Source organism: Gossypium arboreum, chromosome 6 (assembly GCF_025698485.1).
Source record: "Gossypium arboreum isolate Shixiya-1 chromosome 6, ASM2569848v2, whole genome shotgun sequence".
In the NCBI taxonomy this organism is placed as follows: Eukaryota; Viridiplantae; Streptophyta; class Magnoliopsida; order Malvales; family Malvaceae; genus Gossypium; species Gossypium arboreum.
The window spans coordinates 140503307-140523862 of record NC_069075.1 but is presented as its reverse complement, the minus strand read 5'-3'; the positions used below and the strand labels follow the sequence as shown (position 1 = coordinate 140523862).

At 34.8% G+C, this 20556-nt stretch overlaps 1 protein-coding gene and 1 long non-coding RNA gene across 2 annotated transcripts; one reads left to right on the top strand and one right to left on the bottom strand.

Moving 5' to 3' along the window:
* The first annotated feature begins 499 nt into the window (after positions 1-499).
* LOC108485570 (CSC1-like protein RXW8) lies at positions 500-6451 on the top strand. Its single transcript, XM_017789428.2, has 11 exons — positions 500-1000; positions 1411-1854; positions 1984-2130; positions 2241-2304; positions 2411-2620; positions 2706-2885; positions 3236-3543; positions 3988-4264; positions 4509-4787; positions 5075-5511; positions 5978-6451. Exons 2-11 carry the CDS (start codon positions 1571-1573, stop codon positions 6000-6002), a joined length of 2211 nt encoding a protein of 736 aa, XP_017644917.1. The 5' UTR covers positions 500-1000; positions 1411-1570; the 3' UTR covers positions 6003-6451.
* Positions 6452-10802: 4351 nt separating this feature from the next.
* Positions 10803-12782, bottom strand: LOC128294201 (uncharacterized). Its single transcript, XR_008284504.1, has 2 exons — positions 12697-12782; positions 10803-11072 (listed from the first exon to the last, which is right to left on the bottom strand). It is a non-coding gene; the product is annotated as an uncharacterized LOC128294201 (long non-coding RNA).
* Between the last annotated feature and the right edge of the window lie 7774 nt (positions 12783-20556).

Genomic DNA, 20556 nt, shown 5'->3' with positions numbered 1-20556 from the left:
AAAAGATCATTGAACTACTCAAAAAAATTCATTTAAGTCACTCGACTGTTAAAATCACAACTGTATGGTCTTCTCTATTCGACCTATTTGCACAAATCAAAAGCTGTCATTCCCTTTCTCTTTATGCAATTCAGTTCTTTTTTTCATGAAACAACTTAAACGACATGAATCTGAGAAACAAATCCAAACAACTTTCTTCTCCAATCTCCAATATTGGTCGTCAACTTGAATTGGATCTAAGGTATGTTCTTCTATTTACCAATGGGTATTGATCCACCATACTGATCGTTAAATCGTACTAGTGACTTAAATAAACACTTTTAAATAGTTTTACTATTTAAATGAAAATTTTCGAATAGTTCAATAATCATTTTATAACTTTTTGAAGTTAAATAACTAAAATATTAACTTAGTAATAATTTAGTGACATTGAATGTAATTTACCCTTATTTTTAATTTATTTGGTTCGCGTCCAAGTACTACTAAATTTCTTGCCAAAACTCAGGAACTTAATCAACCCTCATTGGTCATGACCCCGACTCCATTTAAACAAACAAAGTCACGGATGCACCGTAACAAAACCCAGAAAAATGGCGCCAGCGGGAACTCAAAAAGGAATCTAGAGACTGTTAAGCTGATCTTTGTTGAGGAGGATATTACAAGTTCCATGCTATCCACTTATTTTTCGCCACGTGGAATATTCAGTTGCCATGTCGCTTAAATCTTTGATTTTCCGCATTTTTTGTTACTAACTATTTACACGTGTCGATCACTCGCACCACCCAATTTTTTTTGCATGTAACTAACTATCGCAAGTTAATTTTGTTTTTCACAATAAAATCATTTAAAATTTTTTCTTTTTATAAAATTTAGGGTTCTTGATTTTTTGTTCTTCAAAGTTATCAAATAATTTCTCCTTTTTATTTTTTATTTTTGGCTCGAGAATTTCTCTTTTTTTGGTAGTTTTTACGCTTTTTTTTTGGCTCTAATTTTCGCACAGGTACTTGTTTTTTGAATTAATCTTTTCTTTTTTTTTGCTTGTTTAATCAAAATGATTTAGTTTTGTTTGAATTTCGTCCATGGTATATTGATTGTTGTGTGTAGTTTCCATTTAAAATTGAATGTTTGTTAGTTTTGTTTAATACTGGTATTTATCTCTTCCAATTATAGTAAAGGACTAAAAACAAGTATTTTTTTTTTTTGAAATTTCATTAGGCATCACAGATTTAGAATTAGACTAAAAGGAACTGTAGATTATGTTTTCTTTTTAAAATTTTGATTGAAATTTGGTGAAGCTTTTTTGCCGGCAAATTAGTTTGAATTTTCATTGAAATATTTGTTTTTTGAGGTATGATTGACGGAAAAAAAATGACGTTAATTAAAATTTTGATTTCTGAACAATTTTTGCAGCACTTGATTCAGGTTCTGTGTGAAATTGAGCCAAACTTCTTTAAAAAAATTCCTCTGTTTAAAGCAAGTTGTGAAGCAGTGTAAAGTCCTTCTTCAGCAACTAATCGCTTGAGTAATTGGATCTGTAAAGCTTTAAACAAAGGAAATATAGTTGAGTGGGATGGATGTCAGTGATCTTTTAACTTCTGCTGGAATCAACATAGCTATATGTGTTGTGCTTCTGTCACTGTATTCCATATTGAGGAAACAACCAGGCAATGCGTGCGTGTATTTTACACGGCGGCTTGTTTCGGAACCGGTAAGGGGTACTGGTGATATTAGTTGCTTTGAAAGATTTGTGCCCTCTACAGGCTGGATTGCTAAAGCCTGGCAAGCAACCGATGAAGAAATATTGGCCGTCGGCGGTGTCGATGCTGTAGCTTTCATGAGAATTGTTGTTTTCAGGTGATTCAGTCTCAAATTTAAGTTCAAAACATCTTGAAGTGGTTCAACATTTCAATTTCTGTTTCGGTATCTATGGTTGTTTTTGCAGGTTTACTAACCGCCTTGCTATGTTCTTCATGTCCTTTACAGTATTCGGGTATTCATCATTGCTGCTGTAATTTGCCTTTTTATAGTGCTTCCAGTAAATTATTATGGACAAGATATGCAGCACAAGGAAATCCATTCAGAATCACTTGAAGTATTTACAATTGGAAATGTAAAAGAAGATTCTAAATGGTATGTTCAGTTTCACCCTTTATTATGGTGAGATATTAAGATGCCACCCCAATACGGAGAAAAAACAGCATTCATTGATATTTTTTTCCTTTTGTTTAAAATTTTTTCAGGCTTTGGGTCCATTGTCTGGCATTATACCTCATATCCTGCTCAGCTTGTGTTCTACTTTACTCTGTAAGGATGTACAACCAAAATTGCATCATTTACTCGTATAGTTTAACTTGTATATGCATTTAAATTTTTTTCTAGTATTCATTTAAAGATTATTGCTTCGTTCTAGGATTATAAAAGTATCACTAAAATGAGGTTAGCACATATTACTGGATCTCCTCCCAATCCAAGTCATTTCACAGTTCTAGTCCGTGGTGTCCCTTGGTCTCCGGATAATTCATACAGTAATTCAGTGGAACAGTTCTTTTCAACTTATTATCCAGAAAGCTATTTGTCCCATCAGATGGTATATGGATCTTGTACAGTTGATAAATTAATGGTAAGCATCTATCTTTGAGTGATTTACGTTAGTGACATAAATTTATAACAATTTAACCTTTTCTTTAACAATGCTGTCTTTGCAGAAGGATGCAGAGAGAATGTACAGAATGCTAAAATCCATTGACCCACGGTTTCTAGACAGGTCTTTGCCATATTGTATTCCTGGAGGAGCTGCACATCCCTTTATGGTGCTTAACCTTAGAGCAGACAGTGTTAGCAGTTCAACCAGTATGGATAGGCTGCAGTCAAGTCAAAGAAGAAAGGTTGAAAATCTTTGAATAACTTCAATAGTTCTTATTTCAGGTTTATGTGTGTATAAATTGTATTTAAGTTATGCTTGCCTTTTTTAGTGGTTTTTGTTAGGAACGTTAACAGATATTGTTTGTATAATATACAATGAAGCAGTTACTGTTTTCAGTCTCAAAGTGAATTTGCTTTAATATTTCCTCTAGATCATTTTATTGTGCCATAAGCATCTTTCTTTCATCTATCTTTGCCAACTTGGGAATTGCTGCCATTTTGTCGCTAAAAATTTGCATGCTGATCACTAACTTTCATAACTTTGATGGAAGTGGCTATGTGATGTTCTATTTTATTTTGACCTTTGATACAGGAATGTCCAGCTGCTTTTGTTTTCTTCAGGACTCGCTATGCTGCTCTTGTTGCAGCACAAGTTCTTCAATCATCAAACCCCATGTTGTGGGTGACAGAACTTGCCCCTGAGCCACATGATGTTTATTGGTCAAACCTCTCCATACCGTACAAACAAGTTTGGCTTCGTAAAATAACAACTCTTATAGCTTCTGTTGTTTTTATGTTCCTGTTTCTTCTTCCTGTTACATTTGTGCAAGGCTTGACTCAACTAGAGCACTTAGACCAGCTATCACGTAGAGTTCCATTTCTTAAAGGAATTTTAAAACAGTGAGTATCATTCCCCAAACTCTATTGCAAAACCAGTATAAGCTTGTTATTTTTATTTATTTTTCAATTATGCTGCTTTCATATCACATTGCAGTCATGACCGATGCCTGATGCAAGAAACTCTATATAGAAACCTGCATGAAAAGAACCATAATCGTGAACCCTGTTAATACTCCTATATCTGCTATTGCTTGTGACGCATACTGAGAACAGGCCTAGATTGAAGGCTCTGAAAGACAATCTAGAGTACATAAATAGCCAGATACAACTTATTATATTGATGTCACTGTTATTTAACTGCATTAAACTCACCCAAGCTCTTGGTGTGTATTAATACATGTAGATAGGACAAATATCATTGTTATTAAGTGGAAACAGGAAGGAGTTAAAAGAGAAGGAACCAGGCACTCATTGTGAATCTTTCCTGTTTGTTATGCCATGCAGGGAGTTTATACACCGGGTGGTAACAGGTTACTTACCAAGTGTTATTCTAATGTTATTTCTTTATGCTGTTCCACCAACCATGATGTTGTTTTCTGCAATGGAGGGGAATATTTCACGTAGTCAGAGGAAACGGAGTGCTTGCATCAAAGTTCTGTACTTCACAATTTGGAATGTTTTTTTTGTTAATGTCCTTTCTGGATCTATCATCAGGCAACTGACTGTTTTCTCAAGTTTTAAAGATGCACCTACACAACTTGCCAGAGCAGTGCCAACCCAGGTAATCTTTCCATGCGCCCTCAATTGTTGGTTTAATAAAACCTGAACACCTCCAACTTCATGGCAAGTTGTTATATGCAGTTAGATTTAGATTTTACCTTGGTCTATTGAGATGCATGAAATACACTATTAAGCGCTCTCTTTTGTAGGCACTCACATAGGACAGATTGCTTTTCTCACTTTTTTATGGCATGTGATTGTGTATCTTCAGGATTACATCTAACTGAAATTGTTCTCATCTGCAGGCTACCTTCTTCACAACTTACGTATTATCATCAGGCTGGGCTAGCTTGTCCTGTGAAATAATGCAACCTTTCCCGCTTATTTGCAATTTTTTCAGAAAATTCATACTAAGAACCAAAGTAGAACCATCTAGTTGTGCTCTAACCTTCCCTCACCATACTGAAATTCCACGGCTGCTTCTGTTTGTACACATTGGCTTCACTTGTTCCATCATGGCACCCTTAATATTGCCCTTCTTGCTGGTTTTCTTCTTTCTCGCTTTCCTCGTCTATCGAAACCAGGTGAGTTTTATCCGATCAACTTTTATATCCTCTTGCCTTTCGTCAATGATATCATCTGTAACGGTTTGTTGTATGCTTCAATGCCCTCAGTATTGTGTAAGCTCATACATAGTCAACATGAACAATTTCACATTTATGGTACAAGGTGATCATGTTGTATGCATATGCAGTGCATGATGATGTTGTGGAAGCATTTCTATTTATGTTTTCACTGTTAGGTAGACCGGTTTAGAAGAATTCAGCTTTTACCTCTGTTCCTTGTCTTTTTTTTTTTTTTTTTTTTTCAGATTCTCAATGTATACGTACGAAAATATGAAAGTGGGGGAGAATTCTGGCCTATTGTTCACAACTCAGCAATCTTCTCCCTATTGTTAACGCAAGTTATCGCCCTCGGGATCTTCGGCATAAAACGATCACCGGTTGCTTCTGGTTTCATCATTCCCCTAATATTACTCACTCTTCTCTTCAATGAGTACTGTAGGCAGAGATTTTCCCCTGTTTTCAAGAGGAGACCTGCACAAATTCTTATAGAGATGGATCAACAAGATGAGCAATTGGGAAGGAAAGAAGAGATTCGTAATCAAATACGCTCGGCATACTTCCAGAACCCGATAATCTCTCATCAAGTGTCCATTAATTCCAACTTACCGTTGTCTAGAAACACATCACACCACCAAGGAGACGAAGATAATTTGCATGGTCTCAAGTCGTTGAAACCATTCAGGTACATTTAGTTATTCCTGCTACTTGGTGCATACTTCCTTCCATCCTGAATTGGTAAAAGTATTTTGGAGACCCCTATACTAAGAAGAGTTAGATTGTATTTTGCTTCATTTACTCAAAGAATGGGCAGATTAATCCCTGTACCCTAGATCAAAGAATAAACTATCTTTTTTTTGTTTAGATTTTCATCTATTTTTGCTATTAAAATCTAATGTGGTTGATAGAATAATCAAATAGTTACACATAACATGCTGCATGACTTATTAGAAATTGATGAAATTTTTAACAAAATAATCCGTTTACTCTTTGATCTCATGTATAGAGACTAATTTGTCTATTTTTTTGTAAAGATGACAAAATACAATCTGGCTCCTAATACAAGTGCCTTCTTTGTATTTTTACCTCCTGAATTGCTATTAATTATTCCATTTGATCTGAACTGAATTGAACCGAGCCTAACTTTTCAGGAATTCAACACGTTCAATTAGATGAACAATAGGCTGTTGATTGCACTTGGGAACTGATTGATTCATATCTTATCGTCAATGTGCCAAAAAAATGCACCATCATCATATTGGCGGTTGCTTGCTGGGACCAGTAGCTGTAACTTGTACATTTATATAGGAAACATTTAACACCAGTAAAGAGGCAAAGAGAGACTGGAAGCAGCACATAGGTAATAGTTTTTTTGCTGTGGAAAATTAAGTACTTTTTCAGTTTTATTTTCTCACACTTTATGTGGCTGAGATAATTCATACACAAGATGCCCTTGTATATGTATATAACCTTAGATATGATTACTTTAGTGATTTAGGTTTTATACCATCAATTTGAAGCTGAAATATTGTGAATTTTTTCCAACTGTATATATAATATATGTGTATTTAAAATGTCATATGTATTTTTCAATGTATATAATATATTTTTCTTGATTAAAGAAAGATTAGTCTAATGTATAGTAAAAATAAATTAATTTAAAAATAATTAAAAGAATAAAATGATATTTTAAAAGAATGAAAAAAAGTAAAAAATAATACAGTGAAACAATAGTAATTAAATAAACTAAATAAAGCATAAATTAACATAATTAAGCTGAGATATCTTTTGTTTGTTAGATATAATAGTGATGTGATTTGATAATTTCCAAGTCATTTGTCAATGGATCAAGGAACCAATACCAAGATGCATGGTTCTCATTTTCAACTGCAACATATGTAATAAGATGGATGCCATTATTTGCATCTATCTCAATAGTTGTCAAAATATAATCACTATGGTACCTCTTCAAAAAGTACCCATCTGAATTGATAATCCTTAAATTTAACTTTATAACCATCTTTGAATGCTTGCAGACAGATTATACAAGCTTTGAAATAACTTAGCATCTAGGGAGCATATTGTTCTGGTGCCAGAGCCTTATAATCATCTTTGTTTGCTTATAGTTAGATATACAATCTTTGAAATAACTTAGCATCTCAGGAGCATATTGTTATGGTGCTAGGTTTTAGGAGTCTTAAGCTCTCCTAAGTAATCATAAATCTTCCCATACTTATTTTTATGACTCCCTCTAATTAATTCCAGTGCTCTTTGGCTTTAACATATTTGGTGAGTGAGATAATTGTCAGAAAGTTTTTTTCACACCCTGTTGCAATAATGTCAGGGCATAATTAGGGTCACTAATAAACTTATCTTTATAATGTCTGCCAACCATTTTGCTATGTTCTTCCTTTTATGGACCTTTGAGCAAGTATGTTGAGGGTTATAAGTTTTGATTTGTCATGTCTAGTCAACATGGTCATTAGGGTTTACCTTTGAGGCTCATAAGATTACTATCCTTACAAATTAATTGTCTTCAACCTCATATTATCATTTTTGGGAACTTAATAAAATATTTGTGAACCTTAACATACTGCGTAACAACCTCTTTGATAGTGTCTTTGGTTGGGAATATTAAATCTTTTTTCAATTTAAACTTACCATATCACATTCAGTATTGAACTCATGCCAATTTTGGCCATCCAAGTATGAGTCATGTGTACTGTGTAAATCCTCAGGTTTATCATTATCTAACACATTCTCTATAGCGACATCTTCCATGTTGAAGTAGGGGATGATAAAGAGGAAACAAGTGAGATTTATATAGGTGAAAGGGTTAGTAGAAACTTAGATGGGTTCAACATGAAAAATGTCACTATAGAGAATGTGTTAGTGGTAAATTTGAGGATTTAAACTGTGTACATAATTTTTCCTACAAAGACACTATCAATAAGAGGCTGTTAGGCAGTATAATGAATTAAATAAGTATTTTATTAAGTTCAAAATGATAATACGAGAGCCATGGAGGCCGTTTGTTAGAAGCTTCATAAGAAGTTTGATAAGAAGCAGCTTCATTGTTAGAAGCTACTTGTAAGTTTTCCCAAACCTTCATACTTTACATCTGCTTCTTCATTAGCAACAATTTCTCAAAAAATTGCTTTAGGTTGATCTTTACCATTATTTTCATTTTTCTGCACAAGGATAGTAGGGATTTTAACTACGAAAATGTGGATGTAGTGGTTCCTAGGCATGCTGTTTACCATAATTTGAACAGACAATAGAAATAAATCTTTTCATTCATTTTTTTACAAAACAATGAGTTTAGGTTTCAACAAATGACTTCTCAAATTTATTTCCTAATTAAAAAAAGGTATTTTTATTTTTTTATTTTGTTTAATTGTTATTTATTTTAATTGACTTAACAATTATTTCAAATAAAAATTCACATAAGGTTGTTCAGTGATAAAGGAAGTAAGGATGCAGAGACAACTAGGAGGTTTGCCTAGAAGTAGCCACTCTTGAAAGAGTGCGTAATAGCTCATTGATCGAGCACTCTTGTGTTGAAGATAAATAGGGCTAATCGATCTGCTGAAGCTATGAGATGTAAAAATGCATTGGTAGGAGAGCGTTCTGCCTTAAGGGGAAACACTTGCATGAATAGGAATAGACAAAGCAGGAGCAAGAATGTCAGCTTGAGTAACACAAAAAATTGTGAGAATCCCAATGCCTCGAAAACCCAAGGTTTCCTCCGCCAGGTTCGTCCACAGAAGGTGAGTCAGGGCCTAAGATAAGACCAAAAGGTGTAGTCAATGGACAATATGTGAATATTCTTGTACTACTCCTTCTTGGTCCCGAGAGATGGAGGAGGCTAGATTCATTGAAAGATGATTATCGATTCAAATATACTAAGTGCCCTTACTTGTTCAAGGTAATAAAGGGTAAAAAGAGTGCCCCGAACCAATGTTACAGTATCAGACGCCACACATGCCAAATTACATGGCATTCTACGTGGAAACTATTGTTAGAAAGTGGCCTTGCATGCAACACATTCACCAGCAGGCAGACCGTGGAGACCAAACTAAGACCAGAAGCAGCCAAGCCAAATGCTGCTGTCACTCATTTTGTTTTTTTTTGTTACTTCGGTCAATGTAATGCATTCTAGTTCACTTGGAACTATGTTTTTTAAATGACTGATGTAATTAGGTGGTGATTGAGCTGAAAAATCAGCTTTGTTTTGTTGTACAAGTTATTTACCAAGTTTCAATGTGTTTTAGTGGTATTAGGTATACATTAGGTGATGTATTTGACTTATTTTGCTCAGTCAATGGCTGATATATGTAATGGCTACAAGCCAAAGTTTTACTTAATAAAAATCATTGAATTTCATTCATCTTTATGCTCCATTTTTTTTGCTTTCGATTTCTGTTCTTGTTTCTCTTAGCAAATCTATTTTTGTTTCTTCACTAAGTCACGTGGCTTGCTACACAAGCTTTCGACTCTGCTTGCTTTGCTTTGTTTCAAACACCAACAATTGGTATCAGAGCTTTCATCTTAGAGGACTTGTAGTAAATTGAATGGCTTCATCAGGCTTTTCTCCTGCAGCACCATCAGTCTTTAATGGTGAGGGGTTCCACATATGGGTTGTCAAGATGAGCGGGAAGTTGTCAACACTGATGTCGAGCCAGCTCCACTTCGAGTCAATCCCACAGTGGCTCAAATCAGACAGCACGCAGATGAGAGGACCAAAAGGCACAAGGCCATGTCATGCATTCAGAACTGTATTTCTGATGTTATTTTTACCAGCATCATGGCTTGTGAGATTCCCAAGCAAGCCTGGGACAAGCTCAAGGAGGAGTTCCAAGGCACTGAAAGAACAAGGCAGCAGTAGTTGTTGAATTTGAGGAGAGACTTTGAAAATCTCAAGATGAAAGAAGAAGAGACAGTGAAGCAGTACTCAGACAGGATAATGGCTGTAGTCAACAACATAAGATTGCTAGGAGAACAGTTTAGTGAGACAAGAATTGTGGAGAAGGTGCTCTCAACATTGCTTGAAAGATATGAGGCAAAGATCTCATCTTTGGAGGATTCAAGAGACTTGGCAAGTATCTTTTTAACTGAGCTTATCAATGCTCTTTATGCTTAGGAGAAAAGGAGAGCCAGCAGAATGGAGGAGCACTAGGAGGGTGCTTTTCAAGCCAAGGCTGAAGCAGCCTCGAGTACCTTAGCCTACAAAGGCAAGAAGAACTGGAGAAGCAGGCCTAAGCCTGATGCTGCAAGAGGAGGAGATCGACTCTGCAGATTTTGTAAGAAATCTGGTCATCCAGAGGCCAGATGCTGGTTCAGACCAGATGCCTTTTGTCAACATTGCAAGAAGAAAGGCCATGTTGAAAGGGTCTGCAAAGAAAAAGGCAAACCTGGCCAAAACCAACCACAACACAGGAATGAAGAAGCTCGAGTGGCTGAAGACAGTAGTGATCATGAAGAACATGTTTTTGCTATATCATGTCTTGTAACACCCCTCGCCCGCATCCGACGCCGGGAGGGGGTTCGAGGTGCTACCTGACTTTTACTAACACTTCCATACTAAACAGGGCCATGAAATCTCAAATAATTAAAAACTTTTATTTTCACATACAATCTGTCCCATATACGGGCTTACAAGGCCCAAAACATACATCCGGAGTGGTTCGGGACCCAACCGAGAACTCATGAAAAACTTAGAAAATCTCTTGCATTAAGGCTTCATACGCCTGTGTGGGTATAGAGCACACGCCCGTGTGCTAGGGACACGCCCGTGTCCCAAACCCGTGTCCAAAAACCTGGACAAATACAAGGCTATTTTCCAAGCCATTTTGTCACACTCACAATAGGTACACGCATACTTATACAATAACATACAACATGGCAAAATTAGGTACTTAAACATTCCTAACATGTCATGATTATGGCAATTTCGCATGCAATAGATATCATATATTTTACTCACATCTTTACCACATTCATACTATAATCATTATAAACTCATCACATAATACCATAGCACATGCATGCATAATTAAAATAGATTTACAACCCCATAATCAAAATAGGCCAACACATATGGTTAAAGCCATATCACATACTCTAATATTTAAACTCCTATACATGCCATAGGCTCAAAGTACTTGAAATCACTACACCAATAGCGTTAGCTTGACAGTGTGATAATATCTCTGACGGCCTCCAACCCGAGCTAACCTGGAAACTCTAGAAAACATGGGAAAGAAGAGGGGGGTAAGCTTTCGCTTAGTAAGTTCATATGAAAATAATAAGCAACTCATTAACTTGTTTTATCAATGTTTACAACATATTCTCAAGTTCACTACAAGCTGTCTTTCTGAGCAATGGTCACTAAATTATTTATATCTGGAGCTACGAAACTCCAAATTAAGTTCGTTAATTTTCCCTGAAAATATACTTATTTTTCTTTCTTCCATAAAATTTCCAGAATTTTTGGTTAAGCCAAATAGTACAGTTTATTCCTCAAAGTTACCCCTGACTCACTATCTGACAGTTCCGACCCTTCTGTACTAAAGTTCTATTATCTCATAGTACAAGACTCGAATAATGTTCTCGTCTATTTCTATTGAAACTAGACTCATATGTCTACTTACTAATTTTTTTCTAGAATTTTTGGTTGGGCCAATTAGTACAGTTTATTAATTAAAGTCTCCCCTATTTCAGGGTATGACCACTCTGACCCCTGTGCACTACAAACCGAATTTATCCCTGTAAAAAATTCCAACGACCATGCCGTTTATTTTCCCTAAAAATAGACTCAATAAGGAATCCATTCATATAAGGTATGACTCTTAATAATTTTTTTTACAATTTTTGGTGAATTTATAAAATCAGAACAGGGGATCTCGAATTCATTCAGACCCTGTTTCACAAGAATTCAAATATCACACAATATGGAATTTTTTTTCTTCTCCTGTTTCTTTCATGTGAAAATAGACTCATTAAGCTTTAATCCCATATTTTATTCTGCCTTTAACTTATTTTCCACTATTTTTAGTATATTTTCAAAGTTACATTACTGCAGTAACTCAAATCTGTGAAGGCTAAATTACTCATTCATGATCATTGTTCACAAAATTAATACAACATCGTTTGTATAATCATCACCGAGACATTCATATCACATTTTCATTTACCATCTTACCATATTATTGTTATGTCGAGTTTTCAACCCGAGGGTTAAATACATACCTGTTCAAAGTATCTATTTCACAACATTTACCAATACGTCCCTTTCCTCTCGAGTATTCCTCCATTTGAGTAGAATTTTACCCGTTGAACACATCGTAATATAATTCGGATACATGGAAAGTTTGCACATAAGTGCCACATATGTAGCCAAGCTACCATGTAACCCGCCCATAAGTGAACTCGGACTCAACTCAACGAGCTCGGGCTTTCGCATCCATAAGTGAACTCGGACTCAACTCAACGAGCTCGGATGCCTAGTTACATCTCACAAACTCGGACTCAACTCAACGAGTTCGAACATTCGCATCCATAAGTGAACTCGGACTCAACTCAACGAGTTCGGATGCTCAACCATCCTAGTGACATGTCACTTATATCCTAATCTATTCCTAAGGTTCAAACGGGATTTTCTTTGAACACATATCCTTGCCATCTTCCGTAAAATACCAAAACCAATACTCGGTAGCACTTTATATTTAACAGATAATACACATAACTTGCATTTTATTCGAAAATAACCACAAAGCATATATTTAATGATAAAAATCAGTATATCATATATTTAACATCAATAACTTAAAAATAACAATTATGCTACATTATTTACACATGAACTTACCTCGATACCACAAAGGTGAAAAAAAGACGTAATTATCCCTTAATCGATTTCTTTCCGTTCTAGGTCCAAATCTCGATTTTCATCATCTAAAATATCACATTCAACTTATTAAAACAATGTACTGATCAAATTAGTCCATTGACACACTTGGGCAATTTTACAATTTTGCCCTATATTTTGCCAAAATTACCAAATTACCCCTAGGCTCATAAAATAATTTTTATCACATTTCTTTACTCCTTGAGTCTAGATGAACCATTTTCATAACTATAGCAACTCATAATTTCAACTATTTCACATATTTACAACTCATTTTACAACTTAGCAATCTAGCCCTTTTTAATGTGTTTTCATGCAATTTCTTTCACAAAAGTTGTTTATTAGACAACTAGGACTCATAATCTTCCATAAAAACACAGCAAACAACACATTTACTCTCATGGCAAAACCCTAGACTCTTCATCATTTTCCAAAATAGACCCCTCATATGAAAGCTCATGCTTTAGGGGTTCCAATAATGTAAAAATTATCAAGAAAAAGCATTAAAATCACTTACTATAAAGGGAGTTTCTTTGCTGAAAGTTTCCAACTTCTAAACCCTTTCTTTGCTACCATTTTTTTCGGTGGAGAGAAGATGAAGAAAAGATGGTATTTTCTTTTCTTTATTTTATTACTTATTTGTCAAATAAGTCACCCAACACTTACCTAACATGTTTGACCATTTCATTCCTTGTCTCATGGCCGACCATCACTCTTTAAATGGCCTAATTTCACTTTAAAGACCCCCAATTTAAAATACAAGGAAATTTAACACCTTTAGGTATTAAAACTCAACTTTTACCTTTTACGCGATTTAGTCCTTTTTCGAAATTGGACTAGAAATCGCTAAAATTAACTTACCAAAATTTACATGCACTTATAAAATTATATTATAACACAAAATAATACTAAAATAATTTTCTCTGGCCTCGGAATAGTGGTCTCAAAACTACTGTTCCGACTAGGCCCAAAATCGGGCTGTTACATGTCTAGCTGGTCAAAGCAAAGGCTCAAAAGGATGGTTGTTGGATAGTGGTTGCACCAACCACATGTCATCAGATGCTAATATCTTCAAAACCTTGGACACATCTTGCAAAACCAAGGTAAAAATTGGAAATGGTCAGTTCATCAAGGTTGAAAGAAAGGGAGATGTGCTAATATACACCTCCACAGGAGACAAAATCATAACAAATGTGCTGCTGGTACCTGAGATTGATAGGAACCTTTTCAACATTGCTCAACCACTTGAATGTGGATACTCTGTTGTGTTCAATGGCCAGGAGTGCCAAATCACTGATCCAAATGGATCAAGCCTCATGACAACCACCATAAGTGACAAATGCTTTGAAGTCAACTGGTCGGAGGACTTACACTCAGCTCATGTTGCTTCAACAGAAGACACCAAGTTTTGGCATCAAAGGCTTGGTCATTCCAACTTTAGATCGATGGCTCAAATGGTCAGCAAAGAAATGGTTGAAAACTTCACCAAGTTAGTTCAGAATGAAGATGTTTGTGAGGTTTGTCAAATGGAAAAGTAAGCCAGGCTTCCATTTCTTGCAAACACAACCTGGAGAGCAACTGAGAGATTGCAGTTTGTTCACACTGATGTGTGTGGTCCCATGAAGTCAGAATCACTAAATGGAAGTAAGTACTTCATCCTCTTTATTGATGATCATACCAGATATTGCTGGATTTATTTTTTGAAGCATAAGTCTGAGGTAGCTCAAATGTTTATGAAGTTTAAAGCTGCAGCTAAAACAGAAACAGGCTGCAAATTGAAGACCATCAGATCAGACAATGGAGCTGAGTACACCTCAGCTCAGTTCCAAGCTCTATGCAATAATGCTGGTGCCAAACATCAGCTAACCAATGTTTATACACCTCAGCAGAATGGGGTCAGTGAAAGGAAAAATAGAAGTCTTATAGATATGGCTAGGTGTCTTTTATTTCAGAAAAAATTGCCCAAGATCATATGGGCTGAAGCAGTTAACACTGTTGTGTACCTTCAGAATAGGCTACCAACTAAAGCATTGGCTCATAAAACTCTATTTGAGGCATGTTTCGGGCTTAAGCCATCCTTGGCTCATTTGAAGGTCTTTGGTTGCCTATGTTACAGCTATGTACCAGCTGTGAAGAGGGACAAGTTATCAAAAAGGGCCAAACCTGGTATTCTGGTAGGCTACAACTCCGTCAAAAAGGGTTATAGGATCTTGGATCCTTCAACAAACAAAGTCTAAGTGAGCAGGGATGTGGTGTTCGATGAGAAGGCTTACTGGAATTGGGAAAGAAATGAACCTGAGGCCATTTCTGAAGAACTTATAGCAGATCAGCTTGAATCTGATCAAAATGGTCCTGATATGGACATAGATGATGAACATGTCAGGGGTACAAGGACACTATGAGAGGGCTCATATTGCACAAGAAGAACCTAGCTATTTTGAAGAAGTTGAAGCACATAAAGGCTGGAAACAGGCAATGTTTGATGAAATTACCATGATAGAGAAGAATCAGACATGGGAATTGGTTGCTAGACCAATCAACATGGAGGTCATTGGAGTGAAATGGGTCTATCGAGCTAAGTAAAATGCAGATGGGAGTTTGAACAAGTTGAAGGCTAGGCTAGTTGTGAAGGGCTTTAGCCAAAAGTATGGGCTAGACTACCTGGAAACCTTTGCACCAGTGGCCAGACTAGACACCATCAGGCTGCTGGTTGCCTTAGCAGCTCAGATGGAGTGGAAAATCCACCAGCTCGATGTAAAATCAGCTTTTCTTAATGGTTTTCTAGAAAAAGAGATATATGTGGAGCAACCTGAAGGCTTCAAAGTGCCAGACAAGGAAGACATGGTCTACAGGCTGAAGAAAGCCTTGTATGGCTTAAAACAGGCACCTAGGGTCTGGTATAGCAGGATTGATAGTTACTTGGTCAGTTTGGGATTTGAAAGGAGCTCTAGTAAGCCAACATTGTATGTCAAGAAGAAACAAGCTGAAACACAGCTTATTGTTTCCCTATATGTTGATGATCTATTGGTCACAAGAGGAAATCGAAGAATGTTGGCTGAGTTCAAAGCCAAAATGATGAATATGTTTGAAATGTCTGACCTTGGGAAAATGACCTACTTTCTTGGAATGGAAGTGCAGCAAACTCAAAATAGAATTTTCCTGAGACAGAAGACATTTGTTGGGAAGATTTTAAGCAAGTTCTCCATGGAGAATTGCAAGCCAACAAGCACACCTATGGCTGTTGGAATGAAGCTATCGAGTCAAGGAGACTATGAACAAGTTAGTGAGTCTAATTATAGAAGTCTTATTGGTTGCCTATTGTATTTAACAGCAACAAGACCAGACATTATGTTTGCAGTGAGTATGCTATCGAGATTCATGCATTGCTGCAACAAGCAACATCTTCAAATAGGAAAAAAGGGTGCTCAGGTACTTGAAAGGAACCTTGAGCTATAGTTTGCATTTTGCGAAAAGTGAAAACTTGAAGCTAATAGGCTACACGGACAGTGATTGGGCTGGTTCAAAAGATGACATGAAGAGTACCTCAAGGTATGCTTTTACCCTTGGTTCAGCTATGTTTTGCTGGAGTTCTAAGAAGCAATCGATAGTTGCTTAGTCAACAGCAGAAGCTGAGTATGTTGCTACTGCTAATGCTGTTAATCAAGCCATTTGGCTAAGGAAGATTTTAGCTGACTTGAACTTGCATCAAAGGAAAGCAACAGAGATCTTTTGTGATAACAAATCTGCTGTTGCAATTGCAAAGAATCCTGTCTTCCATGGTAGAACCAAGCACTTCAGCATTAAGTTGCATATGGTAAGGGAGATGGAGCAAGCTCGAGAGATAAAGCTGATTCATTGCAATTCAGAAGATCAAATTGCTGACATTTTCACAAAGGCACTTAACGAGTCAAGGTTCATCAAACTTAGAAGAGAACTTGGAGTTAGCAGCATGAAGACCAAGGAGGAGTGTTAGAAAGTGGCCTTGCATGCAGCACATGCACCAGGAGGCAGACCGTGGAGACCAGGCCAAGACCAGAAGCAGCCAAGCCAAATGCTGCTGTCACCCATTTTGTTTCATTTTGTTACTTTGGTCAATGTAATGCATTCTAGTTCACTTGGAACTATGTTTGTTAAATGACTGATGTAATTAGGTGGTGATTGAGCTGAAAAATCAGCTTTGTTTTGTTGTACAAGTTTATTTACCAAGTTTCAATGTGTTTTAGTGGTATTAGGTATACATTAGGTGATGTATTTGACTTATTTTGCTCAGTCAATGATTGATATATGTAATGGCTACAAACCAAAGTTTTACTTAATGAAAATCATTGAATTTCATTCATTTTTATGTTCCATTTTCTTTGCTTTCGATTTTTGTTCTTGTTTCTCTTAGCAAATCTGTTTTTGTTTCTTCACCAAGTCACGTGGCTTGCTACACAAGCTTTCGACTATGCTTGGTTTGCTTTGTTTCAAACACCAACAACTATGCGACAAACTATTGTGCCACATAGAATGCCCATGATCTCAATAATAGAACATAATAATTGGATGATGGTTTAAAAGTTTAAAAAATTCTTTGACTAAGTAGTTTTAACCAAAGTTAAGAGGGAATTAGTGAAGTTTACTCAAATCTTTATTCTCAACAGGTACCAAATTAATGTTGATTTTTCTTTAGGTAACCACAAAAATCAACAACTACGGGAAGTAGGAGATGGCGAAGCGCAGGCAATACATTAGCCTCCCAAAAGTAAAATTGCAGTATAATCCCTCTAAAAATATATATAATTCATTTCTAACCATAAATATTTTTTGGCTTCACTATAGTGCTAGAAGAATATTTAACCCTAAAAGCAATTTAACGAAATAAGTCATGGTTTTGGTTTTATTATGGTCATCGTTTTCTATGACAAAATATGGCTCTCAAATTATTAAAGTCAAAATTTGAAATCTTAATTTTCTTTGTTTTAGACCTTTTCTTTTTTTGGGATATACTCGTTCTTTCTTTTCAAATTGAAATTAATTAATAATTTTATAAACTTAGTTTATATTATTATTTTTCAGACTTATTGACTCTTGCTTTGACACTCCAATTCATGTTAGGATATTGTAAATACATTGAAATGTTACTAATTTGTGATAAAACTTTTGGTCAAATATTGTTATTAGTCCCTATACTATGTCTTAGTTGTGAATGTAATTCATATATTTTAATTTGGTCAATTTTAGTTCTTATACTTTCGAATTTAGAAATTTCATTTCTAATTCAAATGGTCGTTGTTATATTTGTTAGGTTCAATTTTGTTATTAGTCTTGTACTATACTTAAGTTGTGGATTTATCATTGTCCTCCAATTAGATATTTTAAAATTCAAAATTTTAGTCCTAAATCAAAGAGTAGCCGTTAAATCCATTAACTAAAAATGTTGCGGATTCTTTTAGTATTATATGGAAATAGCAAGCTGATATAATATTACATATGTGATAATATGTTGCGACATAAGATTTTAGAAATAGCAAACTTTAACTTAACTAATTTAACAGCTAATGTTCGATTGTTATTGAAATTTCAAAATTCAAAATCCATAGAGACTTAAAATGACTAAATTAAAGTACAAAGATTAAATCCATAACTTACACTTAATATAGGAATTAATAGCAAAACTTGACCAATTTTTTTCGATAAAATTATAAAATTTCCACATTAAAATAACTATCTTTTAATTTGAGTACAAAATTTACATAGAGAAAATGAAAAGACAAGGTGAGAAAATATTGGTTAAAGCATGTGAAAGAAATACACATATCACATCATATTCAAATGTAAGTTAGGCTGACATTAAAGTGCTAATTGGTTTAGTTGGCTTCACAAGCAACAAATAGGCCTTTTTGAATTTGTCTTCAACAATATCACCACCATGTCTTATCAACACAAGAAAAATTGTCAATGAAAAATTTGTCTTTAACAATATCACCACCAAGTCTTATCAACACAAGAAAAATTGTCAATGAAAAATAGGCATTATTTTCATCCAATTTTTTACATTATTTATATGGTCAATCTGCACAGGTTTAGGGAGCATGATCGCTTCGCCGAATTAGGTTGTGTGTGACATACGAATCACTTATTAAACGGATGTACACATATCACGATCGGTAGAGTTTCAATTTCTTTATCTATACATAATTTTTCCTATTTTGCAAGTAATTCTATATATAGTTTTTTGCTAAAAAGAATATTATATCATCAACACCTCATGAATAATATTTCACCAACAACGTAATTATTTTGTCTCAGATAATATCATTTTATAACTTTACCTTCGACAGGACGAATTATTATTGTACGTCTCCATCGCATTTGGAAGGTCTGACCCGATTGACCATCATGCATGGAGACCTTCCTCAACGAACCTCAAAGACGACCAGGCCAATATACTGCATGAGTATAAACACGTGGACTAATGCACTATCTACACATGGTTTATACACCCCAGTCTCATGGGACTTAAAACACCATATAAACCAAACAAACAACAAGAGCAGTAGGGCCGGACGGTAATGGGGTTTCTGGAAAATTTCTATTTTTCCTTTGAAATTTGTTGAAAATTTTAATTTAGCCCTTCAAAAATTTAAAATTTTAGTTATGCTTTTTATTTTTATTTTCTAAAAATTTTAATTAAACTCTTTTTTCCGAAATTCTCATTAGTCTCACAAAAAATTTAAAAAATTTAATTAATCCCTCTAATTATTTTCTAAAAATATCTCATTAAAATTTTAAAATTATTGAAAATTCTATTTAAGCTATCTCAATATTTAGTCCTAAGATCTGTCATTGAAGAGTACTGAAAATATGTAATCCAAAGAAAATTTCATTATTTATTTTTGATATGATTGATTGGTTTTGAATAAAAAAAAAGGTTGAAAATAGACATGAATCTAAACTTATAGCACAAGTTTATTAATTAATAGGTAACATAATTTGACTTCAATCAATTACATGGAAATTAGAAGGTTTAGAAAGCTAGTAGTAGATTGAAAAATCTAAAGAGTTTTCCTTTTTGAATAAAATTGAAGGATTAGTTGTAATGAGCTGTGATAGAAGAACCTCTCTAAAAGGGTACATTATAGGTAGCATGTGGGGTTACTTTTGATAATGATTGAAACCAAATTTAATGAAATTAATTAAGCAATAATCAATGGTCTTTGCCTTGTATGACCAAATGCACACCACTTTGCATGAAATTGATAGTTAAATGATTATAGGTGTTACTTTATCAAATACTAATTATAATGATCTTAATATTTGATTTTTAGAAATTTTGCGTTACTAATATAAAATCGGACAATTTTATCGCTTTCTCTTTCGTATTGGAGTTAGAGATGGGTCAGGCGGTAATTATTTAGAGAAGAAAAAAAGTTATAGATGAAAGGGTGATTTTTGTAAGTGTTGAGATTCAAATCCTAAATTTATTAGAAGATATTTTATAAATTAAATTAATTCTAAGTTTAGGCAATTACTATGTTATTTATATATAATTGTATATTCAAGTGATTGTTCAGTTTTCACATGAGTGGATCATGAAATTAACTATTGGACCCTATTAACGATTGTAAGATGCAATAATACGGTCAATTGCACTCTTAACAAGAGAACTCAAGTTCTAACTTTAGAGATAATATTATTAAAAAAAATAATCACGAATTTTGAAAGGATTAGTCTTCATGGACAATATATGTTGCTTTTAAGTATTTGGGTTAGTGGTTTGAGTCTCTCACACGCATTCTCTATAATGATGCATAATATTAAGACTTCTCCCATAAGCTT

Excerpts from the sequence above, each read along its gene's own strand:
- LOC108485570 (XM_017789428.2), top strand. The coding sequence starts at position 1,571 with ATGGATGTCAGTGATCTTTTAACTTCTGCTGGAATCAACATAGCTATA. Across the intron at positions 2,131-2,240 it reads GTAAAAGAAGATTCTAAATG|GCTTTGGGTCCATTGTCTGG; the intron begins GTATGTTCAGTT and ends AAATTTTTTCAG. Across the intron at positions 2,621-2,705 it reads GTACAGTTGATAAATTAATG|AAGGATGCAGAGAGAATGTA; the intron begins GTAAGCATCTAT and ends CTGTCTTTGCAG.